Genomic DNA, 15,887 nt, shown 5'->3' with positions numbered 1-15,887 from the left:
ACAAGTTCTGCGGGAATCGACCCCCGGCAACTCCAGGGCGGGAGAATCGAGGCCTTGCAGCCATGCATCTGTGCAGGAATGAAACCCCGTAACACCCCCTCTCGTAACCGCCCGCTATGCATTGTTAGGCATCATTTTTCCTCTACCAAATTGGCCCAGGCAGTTCACGCTTGAGCTATTCTCGTATTCTTTTTATCGCTTCCTAGTCGGACTTTTTCATGCTCAGCTCTCCAAATGGCTATGGAGTGGAGATGGATGACTAGCTGGTGGGCTTGCTTGGTCATAGTGACACTCCTCCTTGCCAGGTCGATCCATCGCGTCATTAGCAAGATTTGTCGACCCCGCGACGAACTACGCTCTGGGATACTGCAAAACCTTACCCCCACGCTTGAAGATGCTAAATTCGAGTCCGTTGGAACTACTCGCTCGAACTACACATGATTACTAACCTTGGTGCAGGATCATCGCCGTCCCTGGCCTCGGTGCACATCCGTATCACACGTGGGAGGCTCGGAAAACCCCAGGACCCAGTGCCGCCGAATACCAAACTTCACAGTCTGCCAAAGTTCACCTCCTGAAAGATCTCCTCGCGCGCGACTTCCCTAAAGCCAGGATCTGGAATTTTGCCCATGACTCCAACTGGCTGATTGACGCCCCTGTTAAGACCACCGCGGAGATTGGCAAATGCCTCATCACGGAGATCAAGGACAAGCGATCATCCCCCGTAAGGATCACGACGCCCATGGCCGGGCATTGCTAACGCTTCTTACTAGCACCTCCCTATTATTTTCATTAGCCACAGCCTAGGTGGTATCATCATCAAGCAGGTACGGTTGTGCCCTAAACGGTTCACCCTCGTGTCTTCTGACCTTCACAAGGCTCTGTGCAGCAATGACTCCCAAGAGATCGTCGATGATACATCGGGTATCCTGTTTCTCGGAACCCCTCATCAGGGCTCGTCGGTCTCCGTTGCTGGCGCTCTATTGGCCTGGATAACCGGTTTCCTTGGATCGGACACGACATTACTTCTGTCTCTGAAAAGTAACGACCAACAGCTCAGCACTCTTGCGGCAAACTTTAAGCAGTGCATAGCCTCCTCAAACAAACGTCGACAGGAGAATATTCGGATCTCATCATTCTACGAGACTAAGAAAACGTACCTGTTCGGGCTATCGCTAGGCGTCGTAAGTGAAAGCACTTCCTTGCCAGCAGCCATCTAACCTTTTGCAGATGGTTTCCCAGAATTCTGCCGTGGTCCATGATGATGCCGGTGAGAGCCACAGCATCGAAACGGATCATTCCGGGCTCAACAAATGCGGTGAGCCGAACGATGCGCTCTACACGAAGCTGACGGCCGCGGTGCGACACTTAAAAGCCCCATCGCTGCTTGAGCAGGCCGACACATGGATACGCGACAAACACTACACAGCGGACAGGCTGAAGATTGAGCGCCTCTCGGGCGAGCTGCTGCCTATGGAGCAGTGCTATATTAACCTAGCCATCGTGGAACAATCCGGCCAAGACGCAGGCCATTCAAGAAAGGAAGGGGACACAGCGCCGTCCCCGTTCTCCATCCTCGCCCGACAGAAGGTTCAGACACCCGACAAGACTATGCAGGTCGAGTTGGTGGCACTTTTCAACGAACGCAACGGAAGAGACGACCGACCGATGCATCCACGAAGAATCTTGATTCGAGGACGTGCGGGAGTTGGCAAGACCACCTTGTGTAAAAAGATTGTCCATGAATTCTCTAAAGGGGCGTTAGGCAAATGGAATGAGTTATTTGAGCGCGTGCTTTGGGTGCCTCTGCGAAATCTGAAGCTGCCGGAAAGATGCGGTATGCCTAAGTACACCTTTGAAGATCTCTTCAGCCATGAATACTTGCTGCCAACAAATGGACAAAATCTTGCTAGAGCGTTGTTCCACGCCTTGAATACAGAGAACAGCAAGACTCTATTTCTCCTCGACGGCCTGGATGAAATATCTCAGGACCTAACAGGCGACGGCGGTATGCCCCGATTTCTCGACGAGCTTTTAAGCCAGCCTAATGTTGTCGTCACGTCTCGACCTTCCGCCACGTCTCCGTCGAATCTGCACCTTGAGTTGGACACAATTGGATTCGGCCCCGATCAGGTGAACGAGTATATTCAAAAGTCCTTCACTAATCGGGAAACGGCCGAAATGGATCAGATCAAAGTCAACAGAGTCCAGTCATTTCTTCAAGAGCGTTGGCTTATTCAGGGTCTTGTGCGCATCCCAATTCAGTTAGACGCCCTTTGTTACACCTGGGATGACCTAAAACCTGACATTATACTGAACACCATGACTGGCCTTTACAGGGAAATCGAGCTAAAATTATGGAAGAAGGATATCCTGCGATTAGAAAAGAGACACGAGGACAAAGTGTTGACCAAGGAGAATTTAGCAGCGGCTGGGAGGCGGAAGATTGAGCGATTCGTCGAGGACGAGTTGGCGTTCATCGAGAGCCTCGCCTTTACTGGGCTATACAACGACGTAATTGATTTCGCATCGGATCACTTAGACAGCGTATCGGATCACTTCACGCCAAACCTTTTACCTGGCAAGACCTTGCCGTCACTCTCTTTCCTACGGACGTCTGATCGCTCAACGAAATATTGTGACCAAAACTACCACTTTCTGCATTTGACCTTTCAAGAATACTTTGCGGCACGGTATTTTGCACAGCAGTGGAAGGACCAAAATGCACAACTCCAATTTCTTACATTCGGCAGTAAGGGTACGGAGACAACAGTAAGTTCCACTGCTGGATTTCTTCGGAAACATAAATACACAGCACGCTATGACATCTTTTGGCGATTTGTGGCCGGCTTACTTGATGCGGATGGCCAGGTAAGCAGGTTCATTGACTTTGTTGAGGCGGAACCGCTCGATCTGTTGGGTCCTACGCATCAGCGGCTGGTCATGCATTGCTTGAGCGAAATATCAAGTGACTTGCCAATGCGACAGGCTCTGGAAAAAAGACTGACCCGGTGGTTGCTCTTTGAATACAAATTCAATGGAACTGCGAGGCTAGCAAGCGAGGTGGAGTTTCCCGACGCAGCCCTGAAAACGTGCTTACTTGACGAGTCCAGTGATGCTCGGGAGACAATTCTGCGGTCGTTAGCCAATCGAGCCTCAATTTCGCAAAGTATCATTGAACAGGTGGCGGCGCGGCTCGACGACAAGGACGCAGGGGTTCGAGCGGCCGTCATAAAGGCCCTAGGCAGTCAAGCGGCGCTGGCTAATGAGGTGCTTATTGCCATGGCGGGACGACTCGACGACGAGGACTTAAACGTGCGACTGGCTGCCGTCAAGGCTCTTGGCGGTCAGGTGGCGCTGCCTAACGAGATACTTATGGCTATGGCGGCGCGGCTTGATGACAGGGACTGGAGTGTGCAAAACGCCGCCATCGGTGCGCTAGCCAGGCAAGCGGCGCTGCCTGACGAGGTTCGTATGGCTGTGGCAACGCGACTTCCCGATGAGGGCCCATGGGTGCCAGTCCCCGCCTACGACGCGCTCGCCGTGCTGGCGGCGCAGCTTGATGAGGGGCCCACGACTGTGGCGGCGCGGCTCGACGACGAGGACTGGGTTATACGAATAACTGCCGTCGGCGAGAACTGCTTCACAAGAGCCGCCACTATCGACGCACTAGCCGAGCGGGCTATTTTGCCCGGCCGGGTATTTATGGCCGTGGCGGAGCGGCTTGATGACGAGGACTCATACGTGAGAAGGGCTGCCGTTGAGGCGTTAGGCGGTCAGGCCGCGCTACTTGACGAGGTACTTCTGGCAGTGGCGGAGCGGCTTGACGACGAGGACTCATACGTGCGAAGGGCTGCCGTCGAGGCGTTAGGCGGTCAGGCCGCGCTACCTAACGAGGTAGTTATGGCTATGGCGGCGCTGCTTGACGACGAGGACTCTCGGGTGAGAAGCGTTGTGATTGAGGCGCTAGGCGGGCGGATAGCGCTGTCTGACGAGGTCCTCATGGCTGTGGCGGCGCAGCTCGACGGCAGGGACTCAAACGTACGAAGCGCAGCCACCGACGTGCTAGCCGGGCGGGCAGTACTACCTGATGAGGTAATCACGGCCGTGGCGGCGCGGCTTGGCGACAAGAACCCGGGCGTGCGAAGCGCCGCCGTCGATATCTTAATGCGCAAGCGCGAACAGTTTTGTCGCCGTCTCTTTATAGGACCTCTCGCTGCATCTGTCTACAAAATTTTGCTTGAACGAAGTTTTACAGAACAAATAAGTTGGTATATTGAAAGAGATAGATCCTATGTCAGCATGCCAGACAGCGTTCGGGAATGTTTTATTGATACTCAGCAGAACGAAGTTAGGGAATGGATAAACAGAGAGCGGCCGAAAGACTGTCCATCAATTAGCGGCGAGTAAAGAGGGTTAACTTTAATATATAGAGACTAACTGTACTTTAGCTTTATTCATTCATTGTTTTAATACGCCCGGTGGCTTCCAGCCAATAGGGCTCACTAGCTATACTACTGTACAGTTCTGGCTGTCTCTCACCATCTCGTCATCGAACAGATACATTGCTGATTCCCTCACACTATTGTAGGGCCATTCTTTACTTCGAGGTCACTATTTGACGGTTGCTCATTAGCAGGGCTGGTTGTAGGACGAATCGCCACACCGCCAGTTGACGGACAGTCTGTGTGTCGCACCTCATATATCCATTCCATGACGTCGTCTTTTGGGGCATTGATAGAGATTTCCCAAACACCAGCTGGGATATTGATACAATGACTATCCGTTTCGACATACCAACTCAACTGTTCTATAAAACTTCGTTCAAATGAAGCCTTGAAAAACGATACGATGAGAGGTTTCGTATGGATGGTATGAGAGAAATTTTCGCGGTTACGCATTAGAGTCTTGACGGCCATGTTTCGTACACGCCAGTCCTGATCGTCGAGCCGCGCCGCCATGGCGGTTAGTACCCGATCAGGCAGCAACGGCCGGCCACCTAAGGCCTCGACAGCGGCCCGTCGCACATCCCAATCTTCATCGTCAAGCCGTGCCGCAACGGCCGTGACCACCTCGTCAGCCAGTGCCGCACACCCACCTACGGCGTCAACAGTGGCCCTTCGTACGTAGTAATTTTCATCATTAAGCCGCGTTCTTATTGCAGTCAGCACCTCATTAGGGAGCGCAACCCGTCCGCTCAAGGCGCGGATAGTGGCACTTCGCACATTCCAATCCTCATCGTAGAGGCGAGCCGCCATGGCCATAAGCATCTCATTAGAGAGCTTTGCCTGTCTACCTAGGGTGTCAACGGCGGTTCTTCGTGTGTATGAATTGTCATCATCGAGCCGTGCTACCACAGCTATAAGAACCTCATTAGGCAGCGCTAGTTGCTCGCGAAGACTGTTAATAGCGGCGCTTCGTACATTAGAGACCCCATTATCAAGCCACGCTGCCATAGCTATAAGTAGCTTATGGGGCAATGCTGCCTGTCTGCTAAGGACCTGGACGGCTACGTTTTGTACGTGCCAGTCCTTATCACTAAGCCGCGCCACTATGGCCATGAGCACCTTGTCAGATAGTGCCTCTCGCTCAGCCAGGGTCTCAATGGCGGCTGTTCGCATGTATAAGTCTTTGTCGTCAAGCCGCGCCAGCATGGCTATGAATACCTCGTCAGGCAGCGCCGCCCGGCCACCTTGAGCGCCAACAGCAGCAGCTCTCCACAACTCCCCGACCTTATGATTAAGCAGTGCTGCTATAGCCGTACTTATCTCGCAAGGTAATGTCGGCCGCCCACATAGAGCTCGGACAGCAGCCCTTCGCACGTCTGAGTCCATATCGTCGAACCGTGCCGCTATGGCTATGAGCACCTCGTCAGGTATCACCGCCCGCCCACCTAAAGCCTCAACAGCAGTCGCTCGCTTCACGGCGTCTCCATCGTCAAGCCGTGATGTCACGTCCATCAACACTTCATCAGGCAGTACTGCTCGGCCACGTAGGGCCTTGACAGCGGCTCTCCGCACGCTCCAATCTTGATCGTCACATCGTGCCGCAACGGTCGTAAGTAGCTTATCAGATAGCACTGCGAGCCGGCTAAGAGTTTCAATAGCAGCGATTCGCACGTACGAGAGCTTACTATCAAGTCGTGCTGCGACAGCCTTAAGCACCTCATCAGGTAACATTTCCCGTCTTCTCAGAGCATCGATGGCGGCGCTCCGCACGTGCCAGTCCCCATCGTCAAGCCGCGCAACCACGGCGGTGAGCACCGTGATAGACAGCGCCTCTTGCCCAGCTAGGGCTCCAACAGCGACCGTTCGAATGGTGTCATCCTCACTATCGAGCCGCGCCGCCACAGACTCAATAATGCTTTGTGGAATTGAGGCTCGATTGGCTAATGACTGCAGAATTGTCCGCTGAGCGTAGTTGGACTCTGTGAGCAGGGAGGTCTTTAGGGCTAACTCAGGAAATTCGCTTTCACTTGCTAGCCGTGCACTTCCTCTGAATTTGCATTCGAAGAGCAACCACAGTGCCAGCCTTCTTTCAAGGTCCTCCCTGCCTAATAACTTGCTTGAAATCTCACTCAAGCAATGCATCACCAGTCGCTGGTGCGTAAGGCCTAAGAGATCGAGCGGTTCCTCCTCGATTGTACTAATAAATTCTGGTGCCTGGCCAGCTCCGTCAAGCAGGCCGGCAACAAAGCGCCAGAAAATATCATAGCGCGCTGTGTATTTGTGTCTCTGAAGAAATTCCGTAGGGCGACTTGTGCTAATTTCCTTGGCTTTGCTACGAAGTGTGAGAAACCATAGTTGTCCTTCTTGGACCTTCCACTGCCGCACGAAATACCGTGCCGCAAAGTACTCTTGAAATGTCAAATGAATGAAATGATAATTTCGGTTATTGTATCCTGATAATGGGTCTGAGGTCCGCAGGAAAGAGAGTGACGGTAAAACCTTATCGGGTAAGAGACTCGGCGTGAATAAGTCCGATATGCTGTCCAGGTGTGCAGGTGTGAAGTCCAATATATCGTTGTGCAGTCCAGTAAAGGCGAGGCTTTCAATGAAAGCCATTTCATCTTCGACAAGTCTTTCAATCTTTCGCCTGCCTACCGTTTGCAAATATCCTTCATGCAACTTTTTGTTGTCGTGCTGCTTCTCCAACCGGAATACATCTTTCCGCTTCCATAAATTCAGCTCAATTTCTTCGTACATTCCGGTCATGGTGTTCGGTATATCGTCAGGTTTTAATTCATCCCACATATAGCAAAGCGCATCCAATTGAATTGGGATACGCACGAGACCTTGAATGAGCCAACGCTCTTGAAGAAACGACTGAACATTATGGACTTTAGTCTGATCCGTTTCGCCCGTTTGTGAATTAGTGAATGACTTTTTGATATACTTGTTCACCTGATTGGGGCTGAATCCAATTGTTTCTAGTTCGAGGTGTAGGTTTGTTGGAGCATTGGCGGACGGTCGGGACGTGATGATGACGTTGGGCTGGCGTAGAAGCTCGGCGAAGAAGCGGGGCATACTGCCGTCGCCTGTCAACTCTTGGGACACTTCGTCCAGGCCGTCGAGGAGAAATAGAGTTTTGCTGTTCTTGCTATTCAATGTGCGGTACAATGCCCCAGCAAGGTTCTGTCCATTTGCTGGCAACGAAAACTCATGACTGAAGAGATCTTCAAATGTATACTTTGGCATACTGCATCTTTCTGGCAGCTTCAGATTTCGCAGAGGCACCCAGAGGACACGGTCAAACAATTCGTTCCATTTGCCCAACGACCCTTTAGTAAATTCATAGACAATCTTTTTGCACAGAGTAGTCTTGCCAACACCCGCACGTCCTCGAATCAAGATTCGTCGTGGGAGAATCGGTCGGCCGTCGCTTCCGTTGCGTTCGTTGAAAAGTGCCGCCAACTCGACCTGCATGGTCTTGTCGGGTGCCTCAACCTTCTGCCGAGCGAGGATGGAAAATGGGGATGGCGCTGTGCCCCCCTTCTTTGAGTGACCTGCGTCTTGGCCGGATTGTTCCACGATGGCTAGGTTGATGTAGCACTGACCCATAGACAGTGACTCGCCCGAGAGCCGTTCGATCCTGAGCCTGTCCGCCGTGTAGTGTTTGTCGCGTATCCATGTGTCGGCTTGCTCGAGCGGAGTTCCCTCGCGAATCCTCCCTATCATCCACCGGATTTTGCCGGCGACTTTCTCGTAATCTGGACACTGAAAGTCTCGGAATTTGTTCATCAGAGAGTGCGGTCGATGGAGGGCTATCGGATCAGAGATGATATCTAGTGTTGCCGAAGATCTATCGATCAACTAAAAGTGTCAGTCATAGCACAAAGAGAAGAAGTTCCGCGAAGCTCACCTGTTTCTTTTGGGAAAACCAGCTTGGTAACCAGGGGAATGCCTTGTGCGGTAGACTCGTCTTTCCCAGTTCATAGAAGCTAAACACTTCGCAGGGATTATCCATATCCTGGCATAGCCTGGTGAACTTGCTGACGCTTTCCTCCAGCTGGAAGGTTGATTCCTTCACACTGTCAAGCAGTCTGCTCACCTCTCGACCCTGGATGGAAGCTTTCGCCTTCAAACCTGTCTCTGCCCAGGCAGCAACGTCTTGGAATGACGTCCCTCGGAACGGCGTGGCGAGGAAGACAATGCCACGTGTAGCTCTTCTGAGAGAGTAGTAACTGCTTCTTTTATCGTTCGCATGCACTAGAGCTCTTATCAGGATGAGGCCCCCCAGACACGAGGCGATAAAGACAATAGGTCGATCTTGTTGTCTTACACTGCCTACGAAGAGCGCATTCTCGATGCCGTCAAGCAGCAGCAGAGCATACTCCTCAATTGTCTTTTGGACCAAATTGGACGGTACGAGCAGATCGGCTGGCCAGTCGCACGTAAAAATTCTGACGCGATCCACGCTCGCCGGAAGCATACCGGGGCGCAGCCAGTTGACCCATTTGCGTTTGTTCTTTAGGTCCTGCGGGTCTTTCCATATCCACGTGTCTCGTGACGTGGTATCGAGTCCATGGATGGCGATGATGTCGATGTCTGTGTCTGCTTCGGCCTTGTTGAGTGTGATTTCTTCAAGATGGACCCCTTTGCGCATAAACGGTAACGGATCTAGATCGTCGTTCGCCGTAGATGATGTGGACTTTGAGCACGCGGTGTGACGGAGCCAGATCGAAATGCAGATCATCCCAGCCAGGAGACAAAAGAGCGTTGTCCATCCCGCCGAGACATGCTGATTTGGGCTGATGGAACCAGTAGTTTGATGAGCGGTGTTGGTGGCCATGACTGGCGGGGTGGGGTGCTCGACCTAACGATGTTGCCTGGGGAAGGGGGTCGGCTCCAGTGTTTGACGAAAAGACTTTGAGCTCTGAGAAACACTGAGAAAGGAAAGGTGCCATACATGAAAATGAATGGCAATACAGGACGTTACAAGAAGCGATCAAGAAGCAGTTGAGAAGTTGTCTGTCATTGATGAAGGGTGAGCAAGACGAATCCTGGTGCAAAACTGGCATATGCAGCTGATTACTGCCAGGCACACTTCTGCCCAGTAGCGTTGCCGTCCTGATGCGCCACGGCGCTTCGCCAAACACGCCTGCTTTCTGGAAACGAATAATGCAATAACCAAATATTGTCTAATGTCTGAACTTCTGCGCAGTCCGTGGATATGACTAGAGTTCACTCAACTATGGCTCTCTACTTTTTCCACTGGCTCTGGGAGGCCTTACTCGAAATACGAGAGAGCTGGGCTGTTCTTAAAGCGACTGCTTGACCGCCTTCACCAGATAGCTGTGGCTCTGTTCGTTCGTGCTTCCTCGACGCCGGTGTACTAGAAGGCGACTGCTAACATTGCGATAGGCTCCGCGCCTGCATACATGCCCGACTACGATAAGATACCATCGACAACCGGAACCTTGGCGGGGCAATCTATCACCCGCTCTTCCTGACCATGCCTTCGCTATCCCAACCACAGTACCTTACGGAGAGATATACTTTCTCAGCAAGGGACGTTATGTTAGCATTGGACTAACATCGTTTGTTGATAGGCTCGAATCTGGCGACATTATTAAATACCCAAACCCGAAACCATACTAACCAGAGGAGAAACTGTGTCGACAGCAAATCGAGATCGAAGCCGAGGCTTACAAACGCATCGGCGATCATCAGCGTATTCCGAGACCTATTCATTGGGATGCAAGTGCCTGCTCACTGGTCCTAGAATTTCTTGCGTCGATGGGTAACTTGTATGAGTCGTTCCAGGCCCTATACTATCGGCCATACTTCCAAAACCCTTCATCATGGGCGAGATTGGAGCTGTTCATGAATCTGCAAGACGATTGTGGAGAGGACGTTGCCATTTCGAATTTTCTTTTTTGCATGTTGGATGATGTGACTTTTTTCCAGGAGCGGGTTGGGGCGCTGTGTTTAACTGCACTTATTGCCCTGCACACGGCAAGCTAGTGTGTGCATCGGCGCGCCGCTGCTATGGTTGGGGTGATTCATTCGCTAACTAGTGCGGTTCCTGGAGTGCTGCCGACGCGCCATGGCGCACCAGAGATGCTTCACTGGGCGCGTATGCATCATGTAGTGGTGCTTACGACAAGCATCGATTCCTCCGCCACCTGCACTCGAACAAGTTCTGCGGGAATCGACCCCCAGGGCGGGAGAATCGAGGCCTTGCAGCCATGCATCTGTGCAGGAATGAAACCCCGTGACACCCCCTCTCGTAACCGCCGCCAAGCATTGTTAGGCATCATTTTTCCTCTACCAAATTGGCTCAGGCAGTTCACGCTTGAGCTATTCTCGTATTCATTTTATCGCTTCCTCGTCGGACTTTTTCATGCTCAGCTCTCCAAATGGCTATGGAGTGGAGATGGATGACTGGTTGGTGGTGGGCTGGCTTGGTCATAGTAACGCTCCTCCTTGCCAGGTCCCTCCATCGCGTCATTAGCAAGATTTGTCGACCCCGCGACGAACTACGCTCTGGGACGCTGCAAGATCTACCCCCACGCTACAGGATGCCAAATTCGAGTCCGTTGGAACTGCTCGCTCGACCGGCATGCATTACTGACTTTGAAGCAGGATCATCGCCGTCCCTGGCCTCGGTGCACATCCGTATCACACATGGGAGGCTCGAAAAATCAAAGGATCGAACGAGGCCGAATATCAAATTGTACAGCCTGCGAGAGTCCACCTGCTTAACGATCTCCTCGCGGATGAGTTCCCTGATGCCAGGATCTTGAATTTTGCCCATGACTCCAACTGGCTGATTGACGCGCCCGTCAAGACCACCGAGGAGATTGGCAAATGCCTGTTAAAGGAGATCAAGGCCAATCGATCATCCCCCGTAAGGATTACGACGTCCGTGGCCGGACATCGCTGATGCTTATACTAGCATCTCCCTATTATCTTCATCGGACACAGCCTAGGCGGTATCATCGTCAAGCAGGTATAGCGATGTGCCCTAGTAGTCGAACCTCGTGTCGTCTGACCTCTACAAGGCTCTATGCGGGAGCGACTCCCGAGACATCGTTGATGCTACTGCGGGTATCATATTTCTCGGAGCCCCTCATCAAGGTTCGTCGGTGTCTGTTGCTGGCGCTGTGCTGGCCTCTGTGACCGGTATCCTGGGATCGGACACGACGCTGCTCCTGTCTCTGCAGAATCATGATGCCCAGCTCAGCAACCTTGCGGATGCATTCGGCTCTCGTATAGCCCCGAACGAACGTCGACCACAAAAAGTTCCGATCATATCATTCTACGAGACGAAGAAGACGTATTTACTCGGGCTATCGCTAGGCGTCGTAAGTATGTGCATTTCTTTCTCGGCAGCCGTCTAACCTTCTACAGGTGGTGTCACGGGATTCTGCCACGGTCCACGCCGATGCCGACAAGAGGCACAGCATCGAGACAGATCATTCCGGGCTTAACAAGTGCGGCGGGCCGAGCGATACGCTGTTCACGGAGCTGGCAGCAGCGATACGACGCCTAAAGACCCCATCGCTGCTCGAGCAGGCCGACACATTAATACGCGACAAGCGCTACACGGCAGACAAGCTGAAGATTGAACGACTCTCGGGCGAGCTGCTGCCTATGGAGCAGTGCTATATTAACCTAGCCATCGTGGAGCAATCTGGCCCAGACGCAGGTCACTCAACAAAGAAAGAGGACACAACGCCTTCCCCGTTTTCCATTTTCATTCGGCAGAAGGTTGAGACACCGGACAAGACTATGCAGGTCGAGTTGGCAACAATTTTCAACGAACGCAAGGGAAGCGACGGCCAACCGATGCATCCACGAAGAATCTTGATTAGAGGCCGTGCAGGTGTTGGCAAGACTACCTTGTGCAAAAAGATTGTTCATGAATTTACCAAAGTCACGTGGGTTAAATGGAACGAATTGTTTGACCGTGTGCTTTGGGTGCCTCTGCGAAATCTGAAGCTGCCGGAAAGACGCAAGAAAGCCCAGTACACCTTGGAACATCTTTTTAGCCATGAGTTCTTACTACCAACGGATGGACCTAACCTCGCTCGTGCGCTGTCCTGTGCGTTGGAAACTAAGAGTAGTAAGACTCTATTTCTCCTCGACGGCCTAGACGAAGTATCTCAGGACCTGACAGGCAACAGCAGCATGGCCTGCTTTCTCGCCGAGCTTTTAAATCAGCCCAACGTCGTCATCACATCCCGACCATCCGCCAAGCCACCGCCGAACCTGGACCTCGAGTTGGAAACCATTGGATTCGGCCCCGATCAGTTGAACGAGTATATCGAAAAGTCATTTACTAATCCAAAAACGAGCGTAATTGATCGCACTAAAAAGTCGACAAAGTCCAGTCGTTCCTTGAAGAGCGTTGGCTCATCCAGGGTCTTGTACGCATTCCAATCCAATTGGATGCCCTTTGTTACACCTGGGATGACCTGAAACCCGACGCTATGCTGAACACCATGACTGCCATGTACAAAGAAATCGAGCTGAAACTGTGGAAGAAGGATGTCTTACGATTGAAGAAGACACACGAAGACAAAGAGTTAACAGAGGAAAATATAGCAACGGCTGGTAGGCGGAAGATCGAAGGATTCGTTAGGGATGAAATGGTGTTTATTGAGAGCCTCGCCTTTACTGGGCTGTACAACGATGTCATCGACTTTACGTCAGAACACCTCGACAGCATATCGGACCGCTTCACACCAAACCTCTTACCTGACAAGACCTTGCCGTCACTATCTTTCCTGCGAACATCAGATCTCTCATCAGATTATCGCAACCAAAATTACCACTTTATACACCTGACATTTCAAGAGTACTTTGCGGCACGGTATTTTGTACGGCAGTGGAAAGATTCGAAGGGACAACTCTGGTTTTTTACACTCAGCAGTATGAATACTGGGACAAAAGCAAGTCCTCCCGCAGAATTTCTTCGGAAACACAAATATACAGCACGCTACGACATCTTCTGGCGCTTTGTTTCCGGATTGCTTGATGGAAGTGACCAGCCACCAGACTTCAAGCCACCAGACTTCATCACTACAATCGAGGAGGAACCGCTCGACCTCTTAGGTCCTACGCATCAGCGACTGGTCATGCATTGCTTGAGCGAAATATCGAGCGACTTGCCAACACGGAAGGCCCTAGAAGAACGGCTGGCACAGTGGCTGTTGTTTCAATGCAAATACAACAAAAGTGCGAGTCTAGCAAGTGAAGTTGAGTTTCCCGAGGTAGCCCTGAAGACTGCCTTACTCGATGAGTCTAGTGATGTTCAAGAGTCTAGGGATGTTCAAAAAACAATTCTGCAGTCGCTAGCTTCTCGAGCCTCAATGCCGCAAAGTATCGCTGAAGTGGTGGCGGCTCGGCTCGACGACGAGGCTTGGTCCGTGCGAAGCGCCGCCGTCATGGCCCTAGGCGGGCGGGCGGCGCTGCCCAGCGAGGTGCTTACGGCTGTGGCGGCGCGGCTCGGCGACGAGGACTGGGTCGTGCGAGAGGCCGCCGTTGATGCCCTAGGCGGGCGGTCGGCGCTGCCCGACGAGGTGCTTACGGCTGTGGCGGCGCGGCTCGACGACGAGGTTAAGTACGTGCGAGGGGCCGCCGTCGAGGCCCTAGGCGGGCGGGCGGCGCTCCCCGGCGAGGTGCTCACGGCCGTGGCGGCGCGGCTCGGCGATGAGGACTGGGTCGTTCGAAGCGCCGCGGTCGAGGCCCTAGGTGGGTGGGTGACGCTCCCAGGCGAGGTGCTCACGGCCCTGGTGGCGCGGCTCGGCGATGAGGACTGGATCGTTCGAAGCGCCACCGTCGAGGCCCTAGGTGGGTGGGTGACGCTCCCAGGCGAGGTGCTCACGGCCGTGGCGGCGCGGCTTGGCGATGAGGACGCGGACGTGCGAAGGGCCGCCGTCCGGGCCCTAGGCGGGCGGGCGGCGCTGCCTGACGAGGTGCTCACAGCCGTGGCGGCGCGGCTCGACGACGAGGACGCGGACGTGCGAAGGGCCGCCGTCTGGGCCCTAGGCGGGCGGGCGGCGCTGCCTGACGAGGTGCTCACAGCTGTGGCGGCGCGGCTTAGCGACGAGGACGGGCTCGTGCGAAAGGCCGCCGTCTGGGCCCTAGGCGGGCGGGCGGCGCTCCCCGGCGACATACTCACGGCCGTGGCGGCGCGGCTTGGCGACGAGGACGGGCTTGTGCGAAGGGCCGCCGTTGAGGCCCTAGGCGGGCGGGCGGCGCTGCCCAACGAGACGCTTACGGCCGTGGCGGCGCGGCTCGACGACGAGGACGGGGACGTGCGAAGGTCCGCTGTTGATATTTTATTACAGAGGCACAAACAATTCTGTTGCACCCTACTGAAGGGGCCTCTCGTCTCGTTTCTTCTCTATAAGGCTTTACTCGAACGGGGGCCTCTCGTCTCGTTTCTCTATAAGGCTTTACTCGAACGGAGTTTTAAGGAACAATTAAGTTGGTATATTGCAAAAGACAACTCCTACATTAACATGCCAGATGGTATTATAGAATTGTCTGTCGACATTGAACAGAACGAATTTTGGAAATGGATAAACGGAGCGCGGCCAGTGGACTGTCCATCAACCAGCGGCGGAGAGAGCTTGTCGCACAACTAGTCCTACTTGGTGGCTAACAATTTTGACGGCAGGCGCATGGGAAAGGATGGTTTGTCACAATGCAGTGGAATCTATATGTACTAGATCACATAGTTTGTAGTCTATTAAACCGCTTGCCCCCAAGAACTGCATTGAATTCAGAACATGTTTACCGAGATGCTCCTGTTGTAAACTATAATCTAAATGTCTTTGCTTAGGAAGGTCGTAGGACTGCGCGTGCATTGAATAATTAGATTCGTGCTCTTTTGTGAATCGGACGCACGTGTTTTGTTCACATGTTTCGCGCCCGTCTGGCCGTGTGGAGCGCGCCGAATGTCCAATGGTTGCAGTCAGGTGTGTGGAAGAGAGTCGCCTGACCTGGAGCACTTGACTTGACTGGGTTTATAGGTGCTGTTGATTAGGTAGACTTAGCAGCCCTGTGGAACTCCAGACAGTAAAGGAGAAAATGCCCTCACCTCACCAACGACAGTGGGCGCGTGGCAACGAACGGCTGGAGCAGACTCCATCAGTAAAAGAATGACGTCGATCTATGACCAGTTGAATTATTCTCGAAGAAACGCAACAGACCTTCTATGTACCTACTGTCGTGGGATAGAAAGAGTTCAGCGGGTGCTATACTACAGATCTGATGGCATCATTTGATATGACAAGATTCATCCCGCACATTACAACTGAAGAATGGTGCGATATCTTTCTATGATGCACTTCTACCACAATAACATACCGCAACAGCATCAGCGTTTTTAGCGTTGTTGAAGCACCAATACACACTGTTTGTCATAGCTTC

General features: G+C 52.8%; 2 protein-coding genes across 2 annotated transcripts; both read left to right on the top strand.

The window, feature by feature from the left end:
• Positions 1-234: 234 nt before the first annotated feature.
• Positions 235-4,410, top strand: ISF_08218 (Armadillo-type fold protein; the record flags this gene model as incomplete). Its single annotated transcript, XM_018851821.1, has 7 exons — positions 235-407; positions 460-724; positions 774-827; positions 879-1,184; positions 1,231-2,514; positions 3,184-4,184; positions 4,401-4,410. 7 exons carry the CDS (start codon positions 235-237, stop codon positions 4,408-4,410), a joined length of 3,093 nt encoding a protein of 1,030 aa, XP_018700903.1.
• A 6,138-nt stretch (positions 4,411-10,548) lies between these two features.
• On the top strand, positions 10,549-12,926 carry ISF_08217 (peptidase C14; the record flags this gene model as incomplete). The annotated part of the gene is made up of 6 exons (XM_018851820.1): positions 10,549-10,578; positions 11,023-11,036; positions 11,088-11,352; positions 11,401-11,454; positions 11,507-11,809; positions 11,856-12,926. The coding sequence occupies 6 exons, from the start codon at positions 10,549-10,551 to the stop codon at positions 12,924-12,926; spliced, it is 1,737 nt and encodes a 578-aa protein (XP_018700902.1).
• Positions 12,927-15,887: the final 2,961 nt, after the last annotated feature.

This window comes from Cordyceps fumosorosea (genome assembly GCF_001636725.1).
Source record: "Cordyceps fumosorosea ARSEF 2679 chromosome Unknown scaffold_28, whole genome shotgun sequence".
Classification (NCBI taxonomy): Eukaryota; Fungi; Ascomycota; class Sordariomycetes; order Hypocreales; family Cordycipitaceae; genus Cordyceps; species Cordyceps fumosorosea.
This window is presented reverse-complemented; position numbering and strand designations above follow the sequence as displayed.